Genomic DNA, 17,212 nt, shown 5'->3' with positions numbered 1-17,212 from the left:
ACAGCTGAAGATAGACAGTAAGGGGGGGATGACACGCAGCAAAAGGCCACAGGTTGGATTCAAACCCTTGGCCGTTGCAGCAGGAACTCAGCCTTGGTACATGGGGTGCCAGCTCTACCAGGTTTGCTATGAGGGAGCCCTGCATCCCTAATTTTTAATGTCATAGCATTTCATTGACGCTCTTGATCGCCTCATAATTAGAGGTGATCACCCTGGAAAAAAAGGACAAATGACAATGGAAGTGAGAAAGGTAGCAGCCATTCCGTTTGTATTGTTACCAGAAAACAAATACAGACCGAACTACTTGGATACAGTTCACATACATTGTACACAGTGTTCGTCGGCGACAATGGGACACAGCGAGCATAGCCAAGGTATTATAATATGTGAGTGTGTGTTTCCTTGGATTTACAATGTCCTAATCGCGAACAATACATTGCTAGAGGCCACTGTGTACATAACAGATAGAAATGCATTCATTGTTTGGGTCTTATTGAATGGAACTGTAATTATAAATGAACGTCTGTTTGTGGGTGGTTGTTAATAGCTGCAGTCCCAGGGAAAAGATGTCACACCAGTACAAAAATGTGCACTGAGTTCTCAGCACCAACAATGGGGACATAATTACAAAAAAAAAAAAATCTCAGGTTTTAGCTGCATTAATAAAAGATCTTGAAACCCAGAATGAGAATGATATATGTGCTGGTGTGGCTTGTTGTCATATAAAGAGGAAAGACAATACAAACTGCTTAGTGGGCAAAGTGGCTTCTGGTGCAGTGGGTTTAGGAGATAAATTTAAAGCATTGTATGCTTTGTGTGTGTTTGTGTGCACGTAAAAGAGAGAAAGAAGGGACAAAGGCAAGATCTAGAATGCCGACTCTTGACATTTTCCTTGTAGTAAAGGTGTTCTAATTCCAAGGGGCACAACGTCTATCAGTGACCAAGAGAAACAACCTGCTTACTTTGTTTCTGTCATTTGATTTCCAAAAAAGTAATTGGGGCATTAGCGTTTCACTTCCAATAGTGCTCTTTGAGAAGGAGCAGAGAATCCAAACTAACCCCCAGCATAAGCACATAAACGGTTATAAATAATACAAAGATAGCTATAAACATACATGAACATTAGATCTTAGAGTCAACCATAGCAAAAACACTATGAAATAGGTCAACATTTTGGTAAAAATAAGCTTATTCGCAAGTTTTTAGAGAAGATGTGATACTACTCTCTCATCTGACCATTAAATATGTCAATATATATTCCTTCTGAGTCTGATTGAGGCAGGCAAGCCAATTCCCACCTTTGTGCTAAGCTAAACTAAGCTTAGGCTCCTATTTAATGTCAGACATGAGTGATAGTCCTCTCCTAATTCTGCCAGAAAAACAAATTAGTTTATTTCTCCACATGAGTGGATTAGCAGCAAAAAAAATAACTTTAAGTATTCACTGAATATGATTGGATGTAAGTTAGTGGTCACCTGGTAGCTACTCATGTACCAGGGAAATTAATATCCAATTTATATAACTTTTTCCTAACTGTTAATAAGCAAATGGGGCAGTTGCAAATTAGCACATTGCATAATGTAGCAGTTTAGAGCAGTGTAGAGAAGTGTTATTTTCCATTGAAGAGTAGGCAGCCCTGTAGCCATTTAAGAGAAACAATGTTTTCCAAAGAAAACTGAATCTCAAATACTTATTACTAAGGCCTGAGCTCATACTGCCACTGCAGCTGACTGAACAATCTGGGCGAAGGTTGAAATACCGGAGAGCTGACGAGCTGATTGATTGCAGGTGTGCAGATGAACAGGGCTCCAGGAACCAGGAGAGAGGGACAGGACACATACACACGACCATAGTAATAGCACCAAGCACAACACTAAATAACTGCTTTCTGTATACAAAAGAAAAAGCCAAAATATAGACAACATTGAAATCATTTCTTAAATTCCGTAACACATTGAACTTGTCTGTGAAAGGACTGTGGTGCTGTGTTAAACAGAGGAACCCACAAGCAGAACACAAACTCAGTAGAGTATGATTACCAAAAGACAGGGCTTTATTGTAAAACCAGTTGGCGGCTGATAAGATGGTGAGGTGAAGCTCCAGCTGGCAGTGGTGAGAGGATAATGGCTGAGATCCAGGCAGAGTGGAGCTGAAGGTGGAGGCAGTGTGGCTGAACAGGAGGAGCGGGCAGGTTGGCTGAAGTGTAGGTGATGATTCTGAGGCACTGGAAAAAAAAACAAGGTTAAGTTCGTCAACGCAAAGGAAAAAAACGTATCTTCAATCTCACTAACTGGGCGAGAGAGTTGCTACCAAACATGTAGACGATACAACGATCTGGCGGAGAGTGGATGAAGAACCAGTTGATATACTGCAGGACTGATGAGTTGATGGCTGGCAGGTTCGAGCAGGTAATCAGGTCCTCAGGCAACCAGAGAGAGAGAGAGAGACACCAGGGAGGGAAAACACTAGAAGCTACTGACCATAACATGTGGAGTCAGTATCTTCAGTTCGTTCACTGATAAATCATTCCTGTATTTTAACTTTTCCTTACACTGTGTATTGTAATACTGTTGCCAGAGTGATTAGCTATGCTGAAAGATACGACTCTGTTCAGAACATACAAATGTCTATTAATTTATAATGTGAACATATTCCACACTTGTGTGTTTATGCATAAATATGTACACCTCAACAACAACAACCTAGACATGCTAACAGCTACAGCCTCAGACACAGAAATTAAATACAGTCTTAAATATCTTCTCATTTGAGTAAGACAGCAAAAAGCTAAATTTACAAAATTTCTTTTTACGCCTTTTTGAACCCATCGTGATAGTCGGTTTTACGTTTAAAAATGACCAGCTAGCGCTATTAGCGTCACATTGTGTTTCGTGGAAAACACCTACTTGTCTACTGTCATTTATTCAAACATTCTGTACCTTTCTGCCATCAAAACATTGTCACTGCAGACAATTACTAAAAGGTTAGCACACATAAATATTACATTCTTCAACACTGAGAAGTTATTTACTGCAAATGTAATAATAATCACCCTTGTGTCTTGGGGTGAGTAAAAAGAGCTTGCTTCTGTACAGCCTTGGCACATCACTCCCTTTGGGTATGAGACGTTACACAAAATCACTGAACATTATGCATGAAAGCGTGCTCTAAATGCTCCCTGAAACATAATTTATTGAAATGCTCTGTTTCAGTTAAATCTGGGCTTTACATGAGTGAGGAGAGGTAGAAAGAAAAACGTCCAAACAAAGAATGAGGAATGTTTTTTCGTACTATTAAAAGCACTGGTTCTATTCAAAGCACTGGTTCCCGAAACCCTCACACCCTTGACGCACAGCATTCCCACATTGCTTTCTCCTCTATTTCTTCATCTCTCTCAACTGTCCAAATGTTTTCATTACTCTGGCCTCAAGAAGAGCTTCTTGGTTTGAATTTGAACTGTAACTGGCTATCTGTCTGTGCTTTAAAACCACTTAAATATTCATCTTTATTTGTTCAGGGGGACTTTAACATTCAATTAATCTCAACATGCGTCATTTTTCATTTAATTTGCTTATAATTCAGTTTATATATCTTTGGCTGGTTTTTACCTCTCTCTCTAAAAGTTAAACTTCTCTGCTCTTAAATAATTCTAAAGATTATTGTTTGGTTTGAATGTCGTCTGCACAACAAACATTTGAAGTCATGTAAAATAATTGACAGGGATTAAAGAGGTTCCAATTCTAAAGAGAAGGACGGGTTGCATATTACACCTTATCTCTAAAGGCAAAGAATCACTCAATCACTTAGACATGTACTCCATTACTTATCCATTTACATACTGAGTGTCAGAGCTGAACCCCAGTGCATTCCTAGCTGCCGGTCCCAAGCCTGGATAAATGGGGAGGGTTGCGTCAGGAGGGGCATCTGCCTTAAAAAGCCTAATCCAATCAGCTCTACACTGATGATACATTGGTAACTCCCACGAAGAGCAAGCTGAAAGAAAAAAAAGACGCACAGAAGCACAAGTAGCACAATTCTGCATTTTATTACCACCTGAATTGAGCATCTGATCCGTCATGTAAATATAATAATAATGAATAAAACCCATCACGCTTTCCCACTAAAGAGACTATTTTATTGTCACCTCTCTCTTAAGCCTCCTTATTCTGAGTATTTATTTCACCCTTGTTTGACTTATTAGGTTCAAGAGGAAACACTAAAGGGAACTCGCTGCCCTTAACCCTAACCCACTCAGAAATAATAATAAACACACATCTGTTTGTGTGACCCTGAGTGGACAGTGGAGAGGAATGGCCGGTGGAGCATGAACTTCCTGTCCTGACACATGAGAAAATACATACTGTAAATAAACATACACGCTTGTAAGACCATGCACTCACAATGGTTTGAATTTAAATAACAGCAGGAAAAAAACAGCAACGTTTTATTAACATGGAATTATAAAACTGTGTGTGATGTTAGTTAGGGACAAAAAGGTTCACAATTGCATTTTTAGCCAGGCTAGCAGCCTGAGTCAAGGGACAGTGTCAAAATATGCCAAAGTGGTGGACCAACCAACAGACTGGTTGGTCCACCACTTTGGCACAGACCTTTATTTCCCAACAACTGTTTGGAATCAGTTTTGAAATAAATAACAGCTTCTCACATGTAATAACATGTGGATACTTGGCAATCTGGCATAAAAATGTCTAATAATTGGATTGTCCTTGTTCTTTTTTCTGTTTTAGAAACATGTGGAGGACCCTAGCACTGTCACTGATAGTTGCACTGGTATTGGGCACAGCGGTGAGTGTGATTGTGTGTGTGTGTGTGTGTGTGTAGATCCATAGTCCTCTCCTTTTCATTCTATATTTAGTTAATTACTTTTGACACCCTGGGTGTGTACACTTCTGTAATACTTCTTTATTACATTTTAGCCATGCATGTTTATATGATATATCCAACTGTTATTATCATTAGTATCATTTGATAAAATCCCAGTTATTCTTTTTTTAATTTTGCCGTTACAAGTTGCTGTACTTTCTCTGGGACCTGTTGGTAGTAGTTTCTAATTGTAAAGTGATATTTGAGTCTAACAGGAAAGCTTACATCAAGAGGAGACATTCATCATTCTAACATCTCTAATATATATGCATTGTACTATGTATGAATTTTTACCCAGGTGTCCCAGTCTGAGGATGTGGGGTCAATGGTGTCTGTGGAAAGGGAGGTGGATGAGCAGCAGGAGAATTTCAGTGACATTTCCGCCGTACTAGGAGAATCCCGGCCCCAAATCCTGGCTGCTCAGTTTGAGTGCTACCTGAAGATAATCCATGATCCGCCACGTCTAGAGGAAGGTGATAAAACTGTTGTTCTTTATTGTTTACTCACAGTTCAGCTGGAACTTACATATCCTTAATGGTATCAACACATTTTGCTTCTGGCGGATGGTAGATAAATGTTAATCACATATTACAGACAAGTTGCAGTGCTGAAGCAGTTTTAATGAAATCACTCCCGCTGCAGTTGTAGTCACTTATAAAAAGTAAAAGATTGAATTACAGGATGTCCTTCTAAAAGAAATGCATTTTCATTGTGCTTGGATTACCCTTAATTCCACATGCTCCTGTTTTTTTAGCACTATACTGTCATACTAGGATCCGCAATTAAGATGTGAATGCGAAGGAGGAAAAAATATGACCTTCAGTCAATTATCCTCATGATACTCCTACCTAGTTTCCAGCGTGTGCACACACTCAGAAAGAGAGAGGGAGGGAGAGAGAGAGAGGAAGTGAGTCTGAAAGAAAGGAAACTTGCCCTTTGTCTATTTTCCAGTGCCTGTTACTCCTCCTCAGTATTCACTGCCTTTGAAATGTTATTTTGTGCTCCGTTTCCCAACATGCCACTGTGCAACCTGGTACTGCCAGGTTTCCGTCCATTGTTGACAGACTTTGTGCGGGCCAGCTGCAGTTAAATAGAGGTGTGACACACCATTTATGTTGAATAGATAATTTATATGATTCATCCAGCCAGGAAGTTTATTAAACATTTAAAAAGTACCTTCATGGATCTCTGTTGACATGTTTGCCACTGACAGCAGACTCATTACATAGCTGTTGTAATTTATTGGTTGAGTGGTAATACATTACAGTAGGCTTCAGTTTTGTTTATTGAAGATAAAATCCAAACTTACTTCTCGTGCCTGATTTAGTGCTCTTAAAGTTTTAATTAGACAAGCTGAAAATGGCTCTGGAGTATAATATTCATAGGTATGTTTTCATTAGTGTATAATCACCTTATAATACAAATCATTGTTTTTTCGTTAGAATGAGCAGTTTTTATCTACACAGATCGCGGGTTCTCTTATATGAAGTCCGCCATGTTGAACCGCCATGTGTCTGCAGTAGCCCAGAACATTTAAACCAAGCACTGGCTCTAAGATAGGGCCTTTTCAAGTTTTCCTGGAGATTCATAGCCATTTACAGAATTCGGTCCCTCACTTAAAACAAGGAGTGGAAGAAGGTTCACACGCTGCTCTTTTTCCTCTCTTTATTTCCAGCCCTCTACCTGTTTGGGATTTCGGGTGACTTCATATCTAAATAGTGCACTTGAAGCAAGCAGCATTACATTAAGTCTCATTTTAAAAAGCCAAGGCATGTGTTTTTGAGCTACACACACATCTCTAATGTCTAGTATCTGCAAGCTCTGCAAGTTCACTGTCATGTCCGTACTGCCCTCTGTAGGTTCTTACTGTAACCGTACGTGGGACGGCTGGCTGTGCTGGGGGGATTCATCTCCAGGGACTGTCATGCAGATGTGTCCTGAATACTTTGCTGACTTTGACCCTGCTGGTGAGGCCTTAACACACACACACACACACACACACACATACATACATGTATGTACACATATGCAGGCACACATTTTGTGTATCTTGTATTTTCTTTGTGTTTTTGCTGTTTGCATAATTGCAAAAAATAAATAAAATAAACTAATGGTATCTGTCAAAGATACAACAATGCACTAACACAGAAACATATGCAAACTATAATTAGTGTTTACAGTGAGCTTTTCATTGTCTGTGTGGCACCTTAAGTCACTTAATTCAAACTGTAAGAAATATAACGTTTTCAACAGAGAAGGTTACCAAAGTGTGTAATCCTGGTGGCCAGTGGTTCCACCACCCAGAGAGCAACAGAGTCTGGACTAACTACACCCAGTGCCAGGCCCACACCAAGGACAAACTCAAGGTAAAACCATTGACAGTATATATATAAGGGAAAAACACAATGCAGTGAAACACGTGTGTGTGTGAGAGGATTTCAAAGGTTTCACTATGTTTGGAGCACTTAAAAACACATTTAGTTTGGCTCCTTTGACCAAATAAGAGTAATGTAATTTGCTGGAATAAAATAACCAAAAAAAACAAGGCTCTTACTCCTCTTTCAAGTGGACTGGTGCATAGTAACCACAAGACTTTAAGTAATGCCTCCAAGTGGAGTTAAGTGCAGCCTCAGTTGCTTAATGTTCCTAGACTTTACAGTGTTGGTTGACTTGACCTAAAGCTTATAGCATGAACTGTGAAAGGACAAAATGCAACATGCAACTGTTGCACCTTTTTTGGCATGATGCTGGAAATGTAATCGGAGCGGACTACAGGAAACAACACCAGAAGGGTTTATGACAGATGTTGATATCTGATAGTCAGAAGTTACAAGTCCTTGGACAGCTGAGCATAACAACACGAACTGATTCACTGACTCATGTGGTGGGAACTGCTGTAAACACTGTAAACTACACTACTGCCCTGAAACTATAAACTACAGCTAACAAGCTGCCTCCAGCATGCTTAGCTCAAGTTACAGCGAGTGGAATCAGATTTCTTTAAAATCTCCAAACCATCAAAATCTCTATCCTGCGACTTTAAATCACAGACCCTGATTGGCCCGTAGCTGGGCGGTGTCGGTGTGTCTGCATGAATCGAGGTGTAATAAATACCATCCGCACTATGTTACACTAACTAATGTGCAATGTTCAAATAGCTGCTGCTGTGTAACTATTTCATGTTCTTGGCGCATATTGTTTATGTGACATTACTTGTTTTTTGTTGTATAAGGTGTTTATATACGATCAAATTTTGAGTTGCAAACTTACTGTGAGCATCACAGGAAAACTCATCTCAATTTCCTCCCCACACTTTACATCTTTGGAAGTCAAACTCGACATCTAACTCGCAGAATCTTGTCTGTGTGGAGTTCTGATTTAAGTGTAAATGTACTGTGAAAACCTCTAGTTTTTTTATGTTAAATAATTAAATATATGTTTAATAAATCAATTTGATCCACCTAGTGTCTACAAGTACAGGCTACACTGACTTAAACATGCAAGTCATTTAGGATTTGTGCCACTTGGCCACTCTTGGACACTCTTCCATGAATCTCATTTAACTGCTGTGACATTTGGCCAACAGTATGATAATTTCAGTCAGTGAATCTAAATTTATAGCCATTCAGGAAACACTCTCTTTTCTGAATTTTCCCAGAAGGCTCATATTCTTGACAGATGTTTCCGTTGCTTTCTTACATGCTGCAAAGAGGCGACCATGCTTGTGATAACGAACTGTAAAGGTGCAAACTATGCAAACACTCTACCTGCTTTCACCTGGCCTTAAAATAAAACCATCCTTTATATGTGGTGAATTTATTTATATTCATCATGAATAAACCCTCTTTTGTCCCTTGCAGATTGCCATCAGTCTCTACTACCTGGCCATGGTGGGTCACGGTCTGTCCATTGTGTCCCTGATCATCTGTCTGATCATCTTCTCCTACTTCAAGTGAGTCACAAGGTTTCTGATCTGACTCACTTTATACACTTAAACTTACTTTTCTGTCCTATTTCAATGTCAGTGTGTGTATGCTAGCTCAGAAACTGGTATAGGCTGCTTTTATGTAGACCAATATATGGAAACAACATTGATATTTATAACATAAGCACACAACATTTCTATTATGGAATGAACAGGGAAAATAGGCTTTAATATTAGTAATGTTGTTTATGCAAATTATGTAGCTGAAATAACATCTTTTTAGCTAGCAGGGGTAAAAACAGACATCCTGAAAATGTTTTATGTTTTATGTTATGTTCATAATGTGGTTTCATTATGAAGACAGATGTGCAGATTGTTAGGCATTTTATTATCTCAAATGGCTTGAAGAGTAGTTTAAAAAAAATCTCCCCGGACCCCCCAAGTTTTGGGCTAAGCCCCAAATGTTTACAAGGTCTGGCTCTGCTCCTAATATTCAATAACACTATGATTCTCTACAACTGAGCAATACTGTACTGTGCTACTTATCAGTTTTACTGTCACAAGATGCAAATGTTTCAAAGGCTTTTCCATCTAATCAATCTAAGGAATGTAATTGTTGAGGAGAAGTACAATCACATTCAAAATCTCACTCAGCTATGGCGATGGCAGTCCAAAACTGTTTGTATGTAAGCCTTTATAAAAAGAGACTTTTTCTAACGTACCTTCCCTTCCCTCTCTCTGTCTGTTTCTCTCTTTCAGGAGTCTGAGCTGCCAGAGAATCTCCCTCCACAAGAATATGTTTCTCTCCTTCATCTTGAACTCCATTATTACTATAATATGGCTCTCGCTCACTGCGGGCAATAACCAAGCCATAAATGCCACCAACCCAGTGAGCCGCTGAATTTATCTTTTATCTATATTTCATCTTATCACACTAATACATTTAAGTGCCTAATTTAATTCCCCCATGTTAAATACATGCTATATTTAACTTAATGTTGTGCTCATTAGGTGTATAATCCACAGCTTAAAGCACTACTCAATCTGTGGATGGCTCTCTGTTTTTAATTCTGGGTTTAAATCATATTGGAAGTAAAGTCTTACATTCCCTGTCCATCAGGTGATCTGTAAGGTCCTGGCTGTGCTGAATCAGTATACGTCTACTTCCAACTACTTCTGGATGCTGTGTGAAGGCATCTACCTCCACACACTCATCATAGTGGCCGTCTTTGTCGGGGAACAGCAGCTCTTCTGGTACTATGTCCTGGGATGGGGTGAGTCAAGAGGATCTGCTATTTCACTTCCATTTCCAAACTATTTCCTTTTTGTTGTTTCAGTGTAAGCTGCTTCCATCTTGTGGTTGTGTAAAAATCAAAAAACATGCATTCCAAAACATGTTTCAAATGAAAGTGCCGAAACATAAATGTACTTAGAAGGACACCTGAATGTATGAAAGCATTTGCAATTTTTCACTATATTTTAGCCTTGAATGCTTTTATTGCACTGAGAACATCCATTTTCACACATAATTCAATACAAAAATGTAACCTTGAAGCCTAGATGTACCTGGGCTTAGATGAGTGGGCTTTTTATTTCAGCACTCATGCAGGCATCCAGCTCTTGTGTATCAGTAATGGATTCTTTTATGTCTCTGCAAGGCTCACTTTTATATATGTACATTATATCCTGCCCGTAATGAGCATGGCACAAGTCCTATACATTACTGAAAGGTCGAGTGTGTAACATGTAGGAGGATTGGCAGAAATGGAATATAGGGGAGCAGGTCCTCTTCTAGGGAGTCTGCCATGTTGAACCATATTTGTACAGTAGCCCAGAAGGGTTAAACTAAACACTGTCTCTTCATAGGGCCTTTTGCGTTTTTTGCTAGTTTCGTGGCCACTATAGTTTGTTGCGACCTATACACTTGGAACAGGAGGTTGAGGTGAGGGGATTGTAATCTGCAACTACGCCGCTAGATGCCACTTTCTTGCCGTTCATTTCCATTCTTTATGCTAAGCTATGTTAACTGTCTCCTGATCTTCCTTTTAAACGAACAGATATGCCTATCAACGTTCTCATCTAACTCTCAGCAAGAAAGGAAATGTGCATATTGTGCACTTATTACTCTTATTCCTCTGTAGACATTCAGGATGTCAGTCTGATATTTCTGTCTGTGTTTCTCTCTGTCCAAAGGTTTTCCCATCGTTCCTGCCATCACGTATGCTGTGGCTCGTGGGCTCTTCTTTAACGACAAGTAAGATGTAGTATTTTTACTGTTCTTCTGATTGTCACAACTGTAAAGCCCGAATCCAGATCAAGACCAGGAATGTTACAGCATTTAATGCATTCCATGCAGTAACCCACTGTAACATAACAACAGGCCCCCTCTCTCTCCTTCCTGTGACCTTCTGTTTACTCACTTTCAGGCTGAGAGGAATTGAAATATATTGATTTGCCTCATCAAGAAGCCTTTTGTTTTCTGAGTGTAGTGCTAACAATGAATTCAGGCTTTCATGAAGCCCTCTGGCTTTTTCTTTTATGTCACTGTGCATGTGAAAGCTCACCAGGAAGGTGTTCAGAGCTTAACTTTTTCTCGCTCTCTGTTTGTTTCAGGTGTTGGATCAGCTCAAACACACACCTGCTCTATATCACTCATGGGCCAATTCAAGCTGCACTGCTTGTGAGTAATTAATAAAAGTATATTATATAAGGTTTTACCATAAGATTACTAGGAAATTATCAGTCACAGATTTTATCTTGTCAGTCCCTCAAGGAAGTTGCAATGTTGAGATTGCAGCAATTCAAGCAATCCACGTGAATTCTGTGACCTTGCAATTTTGTCCAGTCACTGCAACTTTTCTGCAAATTTGACCAATCATTGTAGTCTCTGCTTGTTCCTTCAAAATTTACCTTGGAAAACTGCCTTTCAAATAGTTAGTGACAACAAAAGGCAGACTGGTAGAATTTGTTTAACTGAAACTCGTCATGCAAATGAACACTGTGGTTTAGATGTAAATACAAGATTAATTCAAACACACTGCTGTCAGTTTCTAATTCACTACCTTTATTGGCAGGACTGTTCATCAGAAACAAAATTACCAAACAGTACTGATATTAATATGCCACTGAGATGAGAATATTTCATTTGATTTAGTAACTTGGTAATGGTAGAACACAGGGCCAACATAGTATACATCATTGTCCAGGTTTTATAGCCAAGTAATTTAATACAGAAACTCTTAAAAATTATATTTAAATGTCATGGAAATCAGAAATCAGGAAAAGAGGTTATAAGAGACTCACTGCCGTGAGCTTGTCACTTAGAGATGTGATGATAGTGCCACCACCAGGCCAGTCATTGTAATTCTTTAGATAATATGCATATGTGCCTTCTCTTCAAGTTTAGTCTAGTCAAGTTAACTTCTGTATATCAGTAACATTTACACATTTCTATCCTTCTCTCTCTCTCTCTTCCACTTTCATTTCATCCACTCATCCCTCTGTCCATCCACCCACCATCAATCTATCAAAGGTTAACTTTTTCTTTCTACTGAACATCGTCCGCGTCCTAATCACCAAGCTGAAAGACACCCACTGTGCTGAGTCCACAGCCTACATGAAGGCAGTGAGAGCCACCCTCATCCTCATCCCCCTGCTGGGAGTGCAGTACATCCTTTTACCCTCGAGGCCAGAGGGACACATCAGCCGGGCCATCTATGATTTCTTTGTAAATGTCGTCAGCCACTTCCAGGTACAACCAGCACACAAAGGCTGATGCTGCTGCTCACCACAGAGACTCATTCAAATCGTGGATGTATTAAACAAACTCTATGGTGATGTTTACCACTTAAAAGATTTGACATTTTCTCTTCCAAGTACAGTTGGTGTTTGGCATGAATGCTTTTAATGCCATTAAATGCCATTAAGCAGCATCGTCGAACTAAAGAGCACTTTTAACAATTTCCATTACACTGCAAAGCATGAGAGAGCCATTCTGCGCTCTTGAATTTGAATAAACAAGTGCTGTTTGGCCTCTTGCTTTTGGAAATTTGACTGTCAGCTGCTCCTTGTATTAATATTTGTAAAATTGGTTTCTTGTGGTGGCCATAAATCCAAAATTCACAGCAAGTAGAGAAAAAGAAACCATGCATCAATTGGTCTATTTACATGTATTATTTACAGGATAGTCACCTACATCTGTTAACGTATTAATATTTAATCCATCCTTTTACTTTGCAGGGACTCCTAGTGGCAGTTATATTCTGTTTCTGCAATGCTGAGGTATGTTCAAATTGTAATATTAGATATAATAAAGAGCCTAAACTGCTAACAGATACTTAAGGTAGATCAGTTATTATGACTCAAATAATGTAAACTGTTATAATATACGTGATGGATAGATTTATTTAAAGCTCCTACGAAGTTCAATTTTTTTGTTGAGCGGGGCGGCCCCATAGAAGTAACCAGCCTTCTCAATGATGGTCTTGTTTGTTTTAACTGAGACTGTTTAATAAGCAGTTAAACAGTGCTTGTAGTAAGTTTAAATTCTCTCTTGACTATCATTGTTGACGTCCAGGCCCAGACAGCGCTGAAGAGGAAGTGGGCTCAGTTGAAGTCTGCCTGGGGCAAAACACCTATTACCAACAACCACTTTAACTACCACAATTCCTCCATTACCGAAACCAGCCGCGCCACCATCAATTTGGAGCAGCCCGCTGCTGCGCCTTCGGTAAACAGTCACTTCGTCCAGCAGAAAGCCAACGGGCAGCAGAAGAACAGCAAAACATGCAGCAACGGGGAGGTGGACATGATCAACAAGTTGGAGACCACCGACATCTGAGTGGAGGTGATAGTTGTAGTGCCAAACACACACACACACACACGCTTATATGTAGACAGAAGACAAAAAAAACAGAGATTGTGTAAGTACAATACATACTAAATATCTGAAAAGCACTTAAAGAGCATGTGATGTTCATACACAGACATTTTTTGAACTCGTATAAACTGATGAGAAATAATCATTATATCATGGTGTCATCCTGTAATCCTAGTGTAGTCATGGTTTTGTGTACATGTGTTCTGTTGCTGGGATGAAGTCCACTTATGTATTTCAGTATTTTTTTTGTTTTTATAATGTATTTCCTGTTAGAGTTTAGAAAGATGCCAATCCTAAACCTGCCATTTTGATATCACAAATGTAAAGCTGTGTGTTTGTGTAATCTGCTGCCTTATGAAGCCTCTGAATGCTTTACCCCACACACCACTGTGACCAATGAATGTCAAAGCCCACTGATGTGATCTATACGTTTCTTTTACATGCTTTTATCTAAGACAGATAATATAATCATCAATGGTCTGCAGAAAGCCAGCAAGAAAATAAAAACTATCATGTTTACAGGATGAAACAACAAAAGCGACGTAATCATGGTTGAGATTTCCTGATGACATGTAACAAAAATAGGACTCTCAGTCAGAGGAAGTGTACAATGGCCAGAGGGCTCAAAGCCCTACAAAGGCAAAACACAGTAACTACATATTTGGTCATAATTGAGTAAAGAGAATAATCTGACGGTTTGGCATCCCTTTTACCAAATGAAACCATGGCACGTATTGCACTCTCTGTCACAGAAAGACAGCACATTAGCTAAAGTAAAAAAAGGTAACTAAGGTAAAGCTGGCTAGTGAAATAGCCTCAGCTAGCTAAACCTACATTTATTTACTTTACTTTATTTTTGTTTAATTGAAAAATATAGATTTTGATGACATCTGGTTACTTCACTTTGTTATTCCATGCAACTAAATGAGACAGTTGTAAAATCCAGTCATGATGGAGAAAAAAATGAACATTAATTCAACTAAAGTCGGTCATCTCAGCTTTGGACTCTAGTGGAATTTTATGGTTTGGTGAGGTTCAGTTACCTTTAAATTACATGTTTAAATGTTTTAAATTGTAAATTAATAAAAATATTATAAGTAGGTGGACAAACAGGGTTAGGGTTAGGGTTAGCCGCCACCTTGGCAGTCCTGACTCTGCCAGCTCCTGGCTAATCCAAAAATGGGCAAAGTGGTGGAGCGTGGGTGGAGCTGAGTGGAGCTGACTGAAGCAAGGTTACTGAAACCAGCTGCCTGTGATCACACCCGCCTGTTACTCAAAGCGACCATTCCCTTAATTATGTATAGCTTTCAGCCTTAATATATCTTAAAGCGATGAGTCATCCACCATACAGTTACGAGAAAGGAATTTAGCCATAGAGACCGAAACCGTTTTTTTGTACCAGGCTGTAAACATGTTTATTTCTGCTGTAAAGTTAGACATTTTAGTATTTGGGCTTATGGAGTGTGACTCACTTCTGTAGCCAGCCTTAAGTGGCCGCTCAAGGGACTGCAGTTTTTGGCACTTCCGCATTGGCTTAACTTGCTAGCCACAGAAGTTGCTGCTTACCGCAGCCTAAAAAGGCATAAAATGAGTCTGTTTTACTGTTTGCCAGCCGTTGCAGCTTTAAACCTTTTTGTCAACTTCACTGTTTCTGTAGTATTGACTCTTAGCCTTTGTAACACATTATGGTTTAGCTAAAATTTGTTTAAATGCTTTATCCCCACATTATTGTTGTATAATAAGTTTGTTAAAGTTGATGCTTATACCAATCTTGCCAATATTTATTTACTTTTATGGCAAATAATCAGAGCTCATTTGAATGTGGAATGTACTCTGAATGGGCTTCTGACTTTAATGATTCATATACACAGCTCAGCTTCAGTAGGAGATAAAACTGTGGCAATACATTTCTCCATAGTATAACAGCCTGGCACGACAGCTAAACGTGTATGTAAAGTAGTGTGCAGCTAATTTTGAGCCTCATCTGATTTGATCTGATTTACTTCCTGGAACTAAATTATGTGCTAAACATTACCGGCTCCACCTCTTCCCACTCTCTCCTCTGGTGCAGAGATAATGAAGATGTGGAGTGATGCAATAATTTCACTCATACTGAATCTCAGTCATTTGGGCCAATAAATAGCACACATACAATAGATTTAAAAGCACTGTAGTGTGTGAAATCATGTATGTAAGGAGTGTGAGGAGCGTGTACTTTTCATAAGGACTCCCTCCAACTTTGTTACAATTGTTTGTACAATTGGTGGGAAAATTTTCCTTACGATAGGAAATCTGATGAAAACAAAGACGAGACAGAGCTACACATTAAGAATTCCATTTTAAAATGTGTCTGTGTCAGATATAGCTTTGGCAGACAGAACGGTGCCAGATTAGTTTATAAATTAGGAATGAATGTTTATTCCATCTCCTATTAACTCCCCCTTCAGTCAGCATGGGAACGAGACGATTTCATGTCTTTATTACAGTATTATTATAGTGTTCCTATTGCTTTGTAATATAAGTCTGTTATTATTGTTGTGGCTGTTAAAATAGGCTGTTTCCCTGTTTCTAATGGTTTGTATGGTTGTTACAATGTGCTTTTTTTTCAAATGCACAAATACAATTTACTGCCACTTCACGGAGATATAATTTAATAGTTTTTCCATTACACATGTACCGTGCTGTGTGTACACTGGCGGGCTACAGTAGCAGCACCTTTTCAGTTTCCACTGGAATACTGAGCGAGCCTTATGTTTGAAAGTGAGCTCAAATGTGGTGTTCTTCCAGGATGCACCCACACACAACGTACTGGTAACACAAATGTTCCAGTGTGGATACAGCAGGGTACACTGATGCACGGGGAATAAGACACTATTGTGGTAAGAAAACAGCTGAGTATGAGAAGGCTCTGTTAAAGAGTGGTGGTTCTCAACTCATTCTGCACAGGGATCCCACTCTGTATACTTTTGCCAATGCTGCCCAGTAGAGAAACAGCTGTCATGGACATATTTGTAAAGAAATTTGAGAAACATTCCAATAAAACGTAAAAAGAAATGTTCAATTCAAGCACATTATTGTATATATATATTTTTAACACTGCCATTTATTTGTGGAAATAAAGTTGTTTAAACATAAACCTGTGGTATTCAGTGAGTCATATTTCTGAGTGAAATTATTTAATCCCAGTATTATTGTCCAAGGTTGATAAACGTCTTCCAATACTGTACTGCACTATTGAAGAATTTCCACTGTTGCTTTATACTTTATACTCCACTCTTAGAGGGGTGAAATATTGTGCTTTTTGCTAGTTACTTTGCAGATTGCATTTTCCAACAGACTACACAAACAACTTATAAAATGTGATGGCTTGTTATAGATCAAACAATAACAGTGTATTAAGTAGTTCAAATGAGCTCCACCTTGACTTTATGTTGTGACATTGCTCAAAGTAAGTAAAGGATCTGAGCACTGTAGGATGGTTGTTTTGGATATTTGGGCACCATTTAGGGAATTCCTTCTTCAAC

General features: G+C 39.0%; 1 protein-coding gene across 1 annotated transcript in view; it reads left to right on the top strand.

Annotated features, from left to right (window-relative positions):
* The window catches only part of calcrl2 (calcitonin receptor-like 2), a 26,432-nt gene extending 9,608 nt beyond the window's left edge, over nucleotides 1-16,824 (top strand). The window contains exons 2-13 of the mRNA XM_035656133.1: nucleotides 4,749-4,806; nucleotides 5,183-5,357; nucleotides 6,744-6,851; nucleotides 7,138-7,250; nucleotides 8,745-8,836; nucleotides 9,569-9,698; nucleotides 9,930-10,083; nucleotides 11,003-11,063; nucleotides 11,423-11,489; nucleotides 12,342-12,560; nucleotides 13,049-13,090; nucleotides 13,386-16,824. Coding sequence (XP_035512026.1) covers nucleotides 4,749-4,806; nucleotides 5,183-5,357; nucleotides 6,744-6,851; nucleotides 7,138-7,250; nucleotides 8,745-8,836; nucleotides 9,569-9,698; nucleotides 9,930-10,083; nucleotides 11,003-11,063; nucleotides 11,423-11,489; nucleotides 12,342-12,560; nucleotides 13,049-13,090; nucleotides 13,386-13,649 — 1,483 coding nt within the window. The 3' untranslated portion in view covers nucleotides 13,650-16,824. The remainder of the gene's footprint in view (nucleotides 1-4,748; nucleotides 4,807-5,182; nucleotides 5,358-6,743; nucleotides 6,852-7,137; nucleotides 7,251-8,744; nucleotides 8,837-9,568; nucleotides 9,699-9,929; nucleotides 10,084-11,002; nucleotides 11,064-11,422; nucleotides 11,490-12,341; nucleotides 12,561-13,048; nucleotides 13,091-13,385) is intronic.
* Nucleotides 16,825-17,212: the final 388 nt, after the last annotated feature.

This window comes from Morone saxatilis, unplaced genomic scaffold, assembly GCF_004916995.1.
Source record: "Morone saxatilis isolate NCDOM2014 unplaced genomic scaffold, NCSU_SB_2.0 Contig15, whole genome shotgun sequence".
Taxonomy (NCBI): Eukaryota; Metazoa; Chordata; class Actinopteri; family Moronidae; genus Morone; species Morone saxatilis.
Note: the sequence above shows the minus strand (reverse complement) of the source record. Positions and strands in the feature narration are given on the sequence as shown.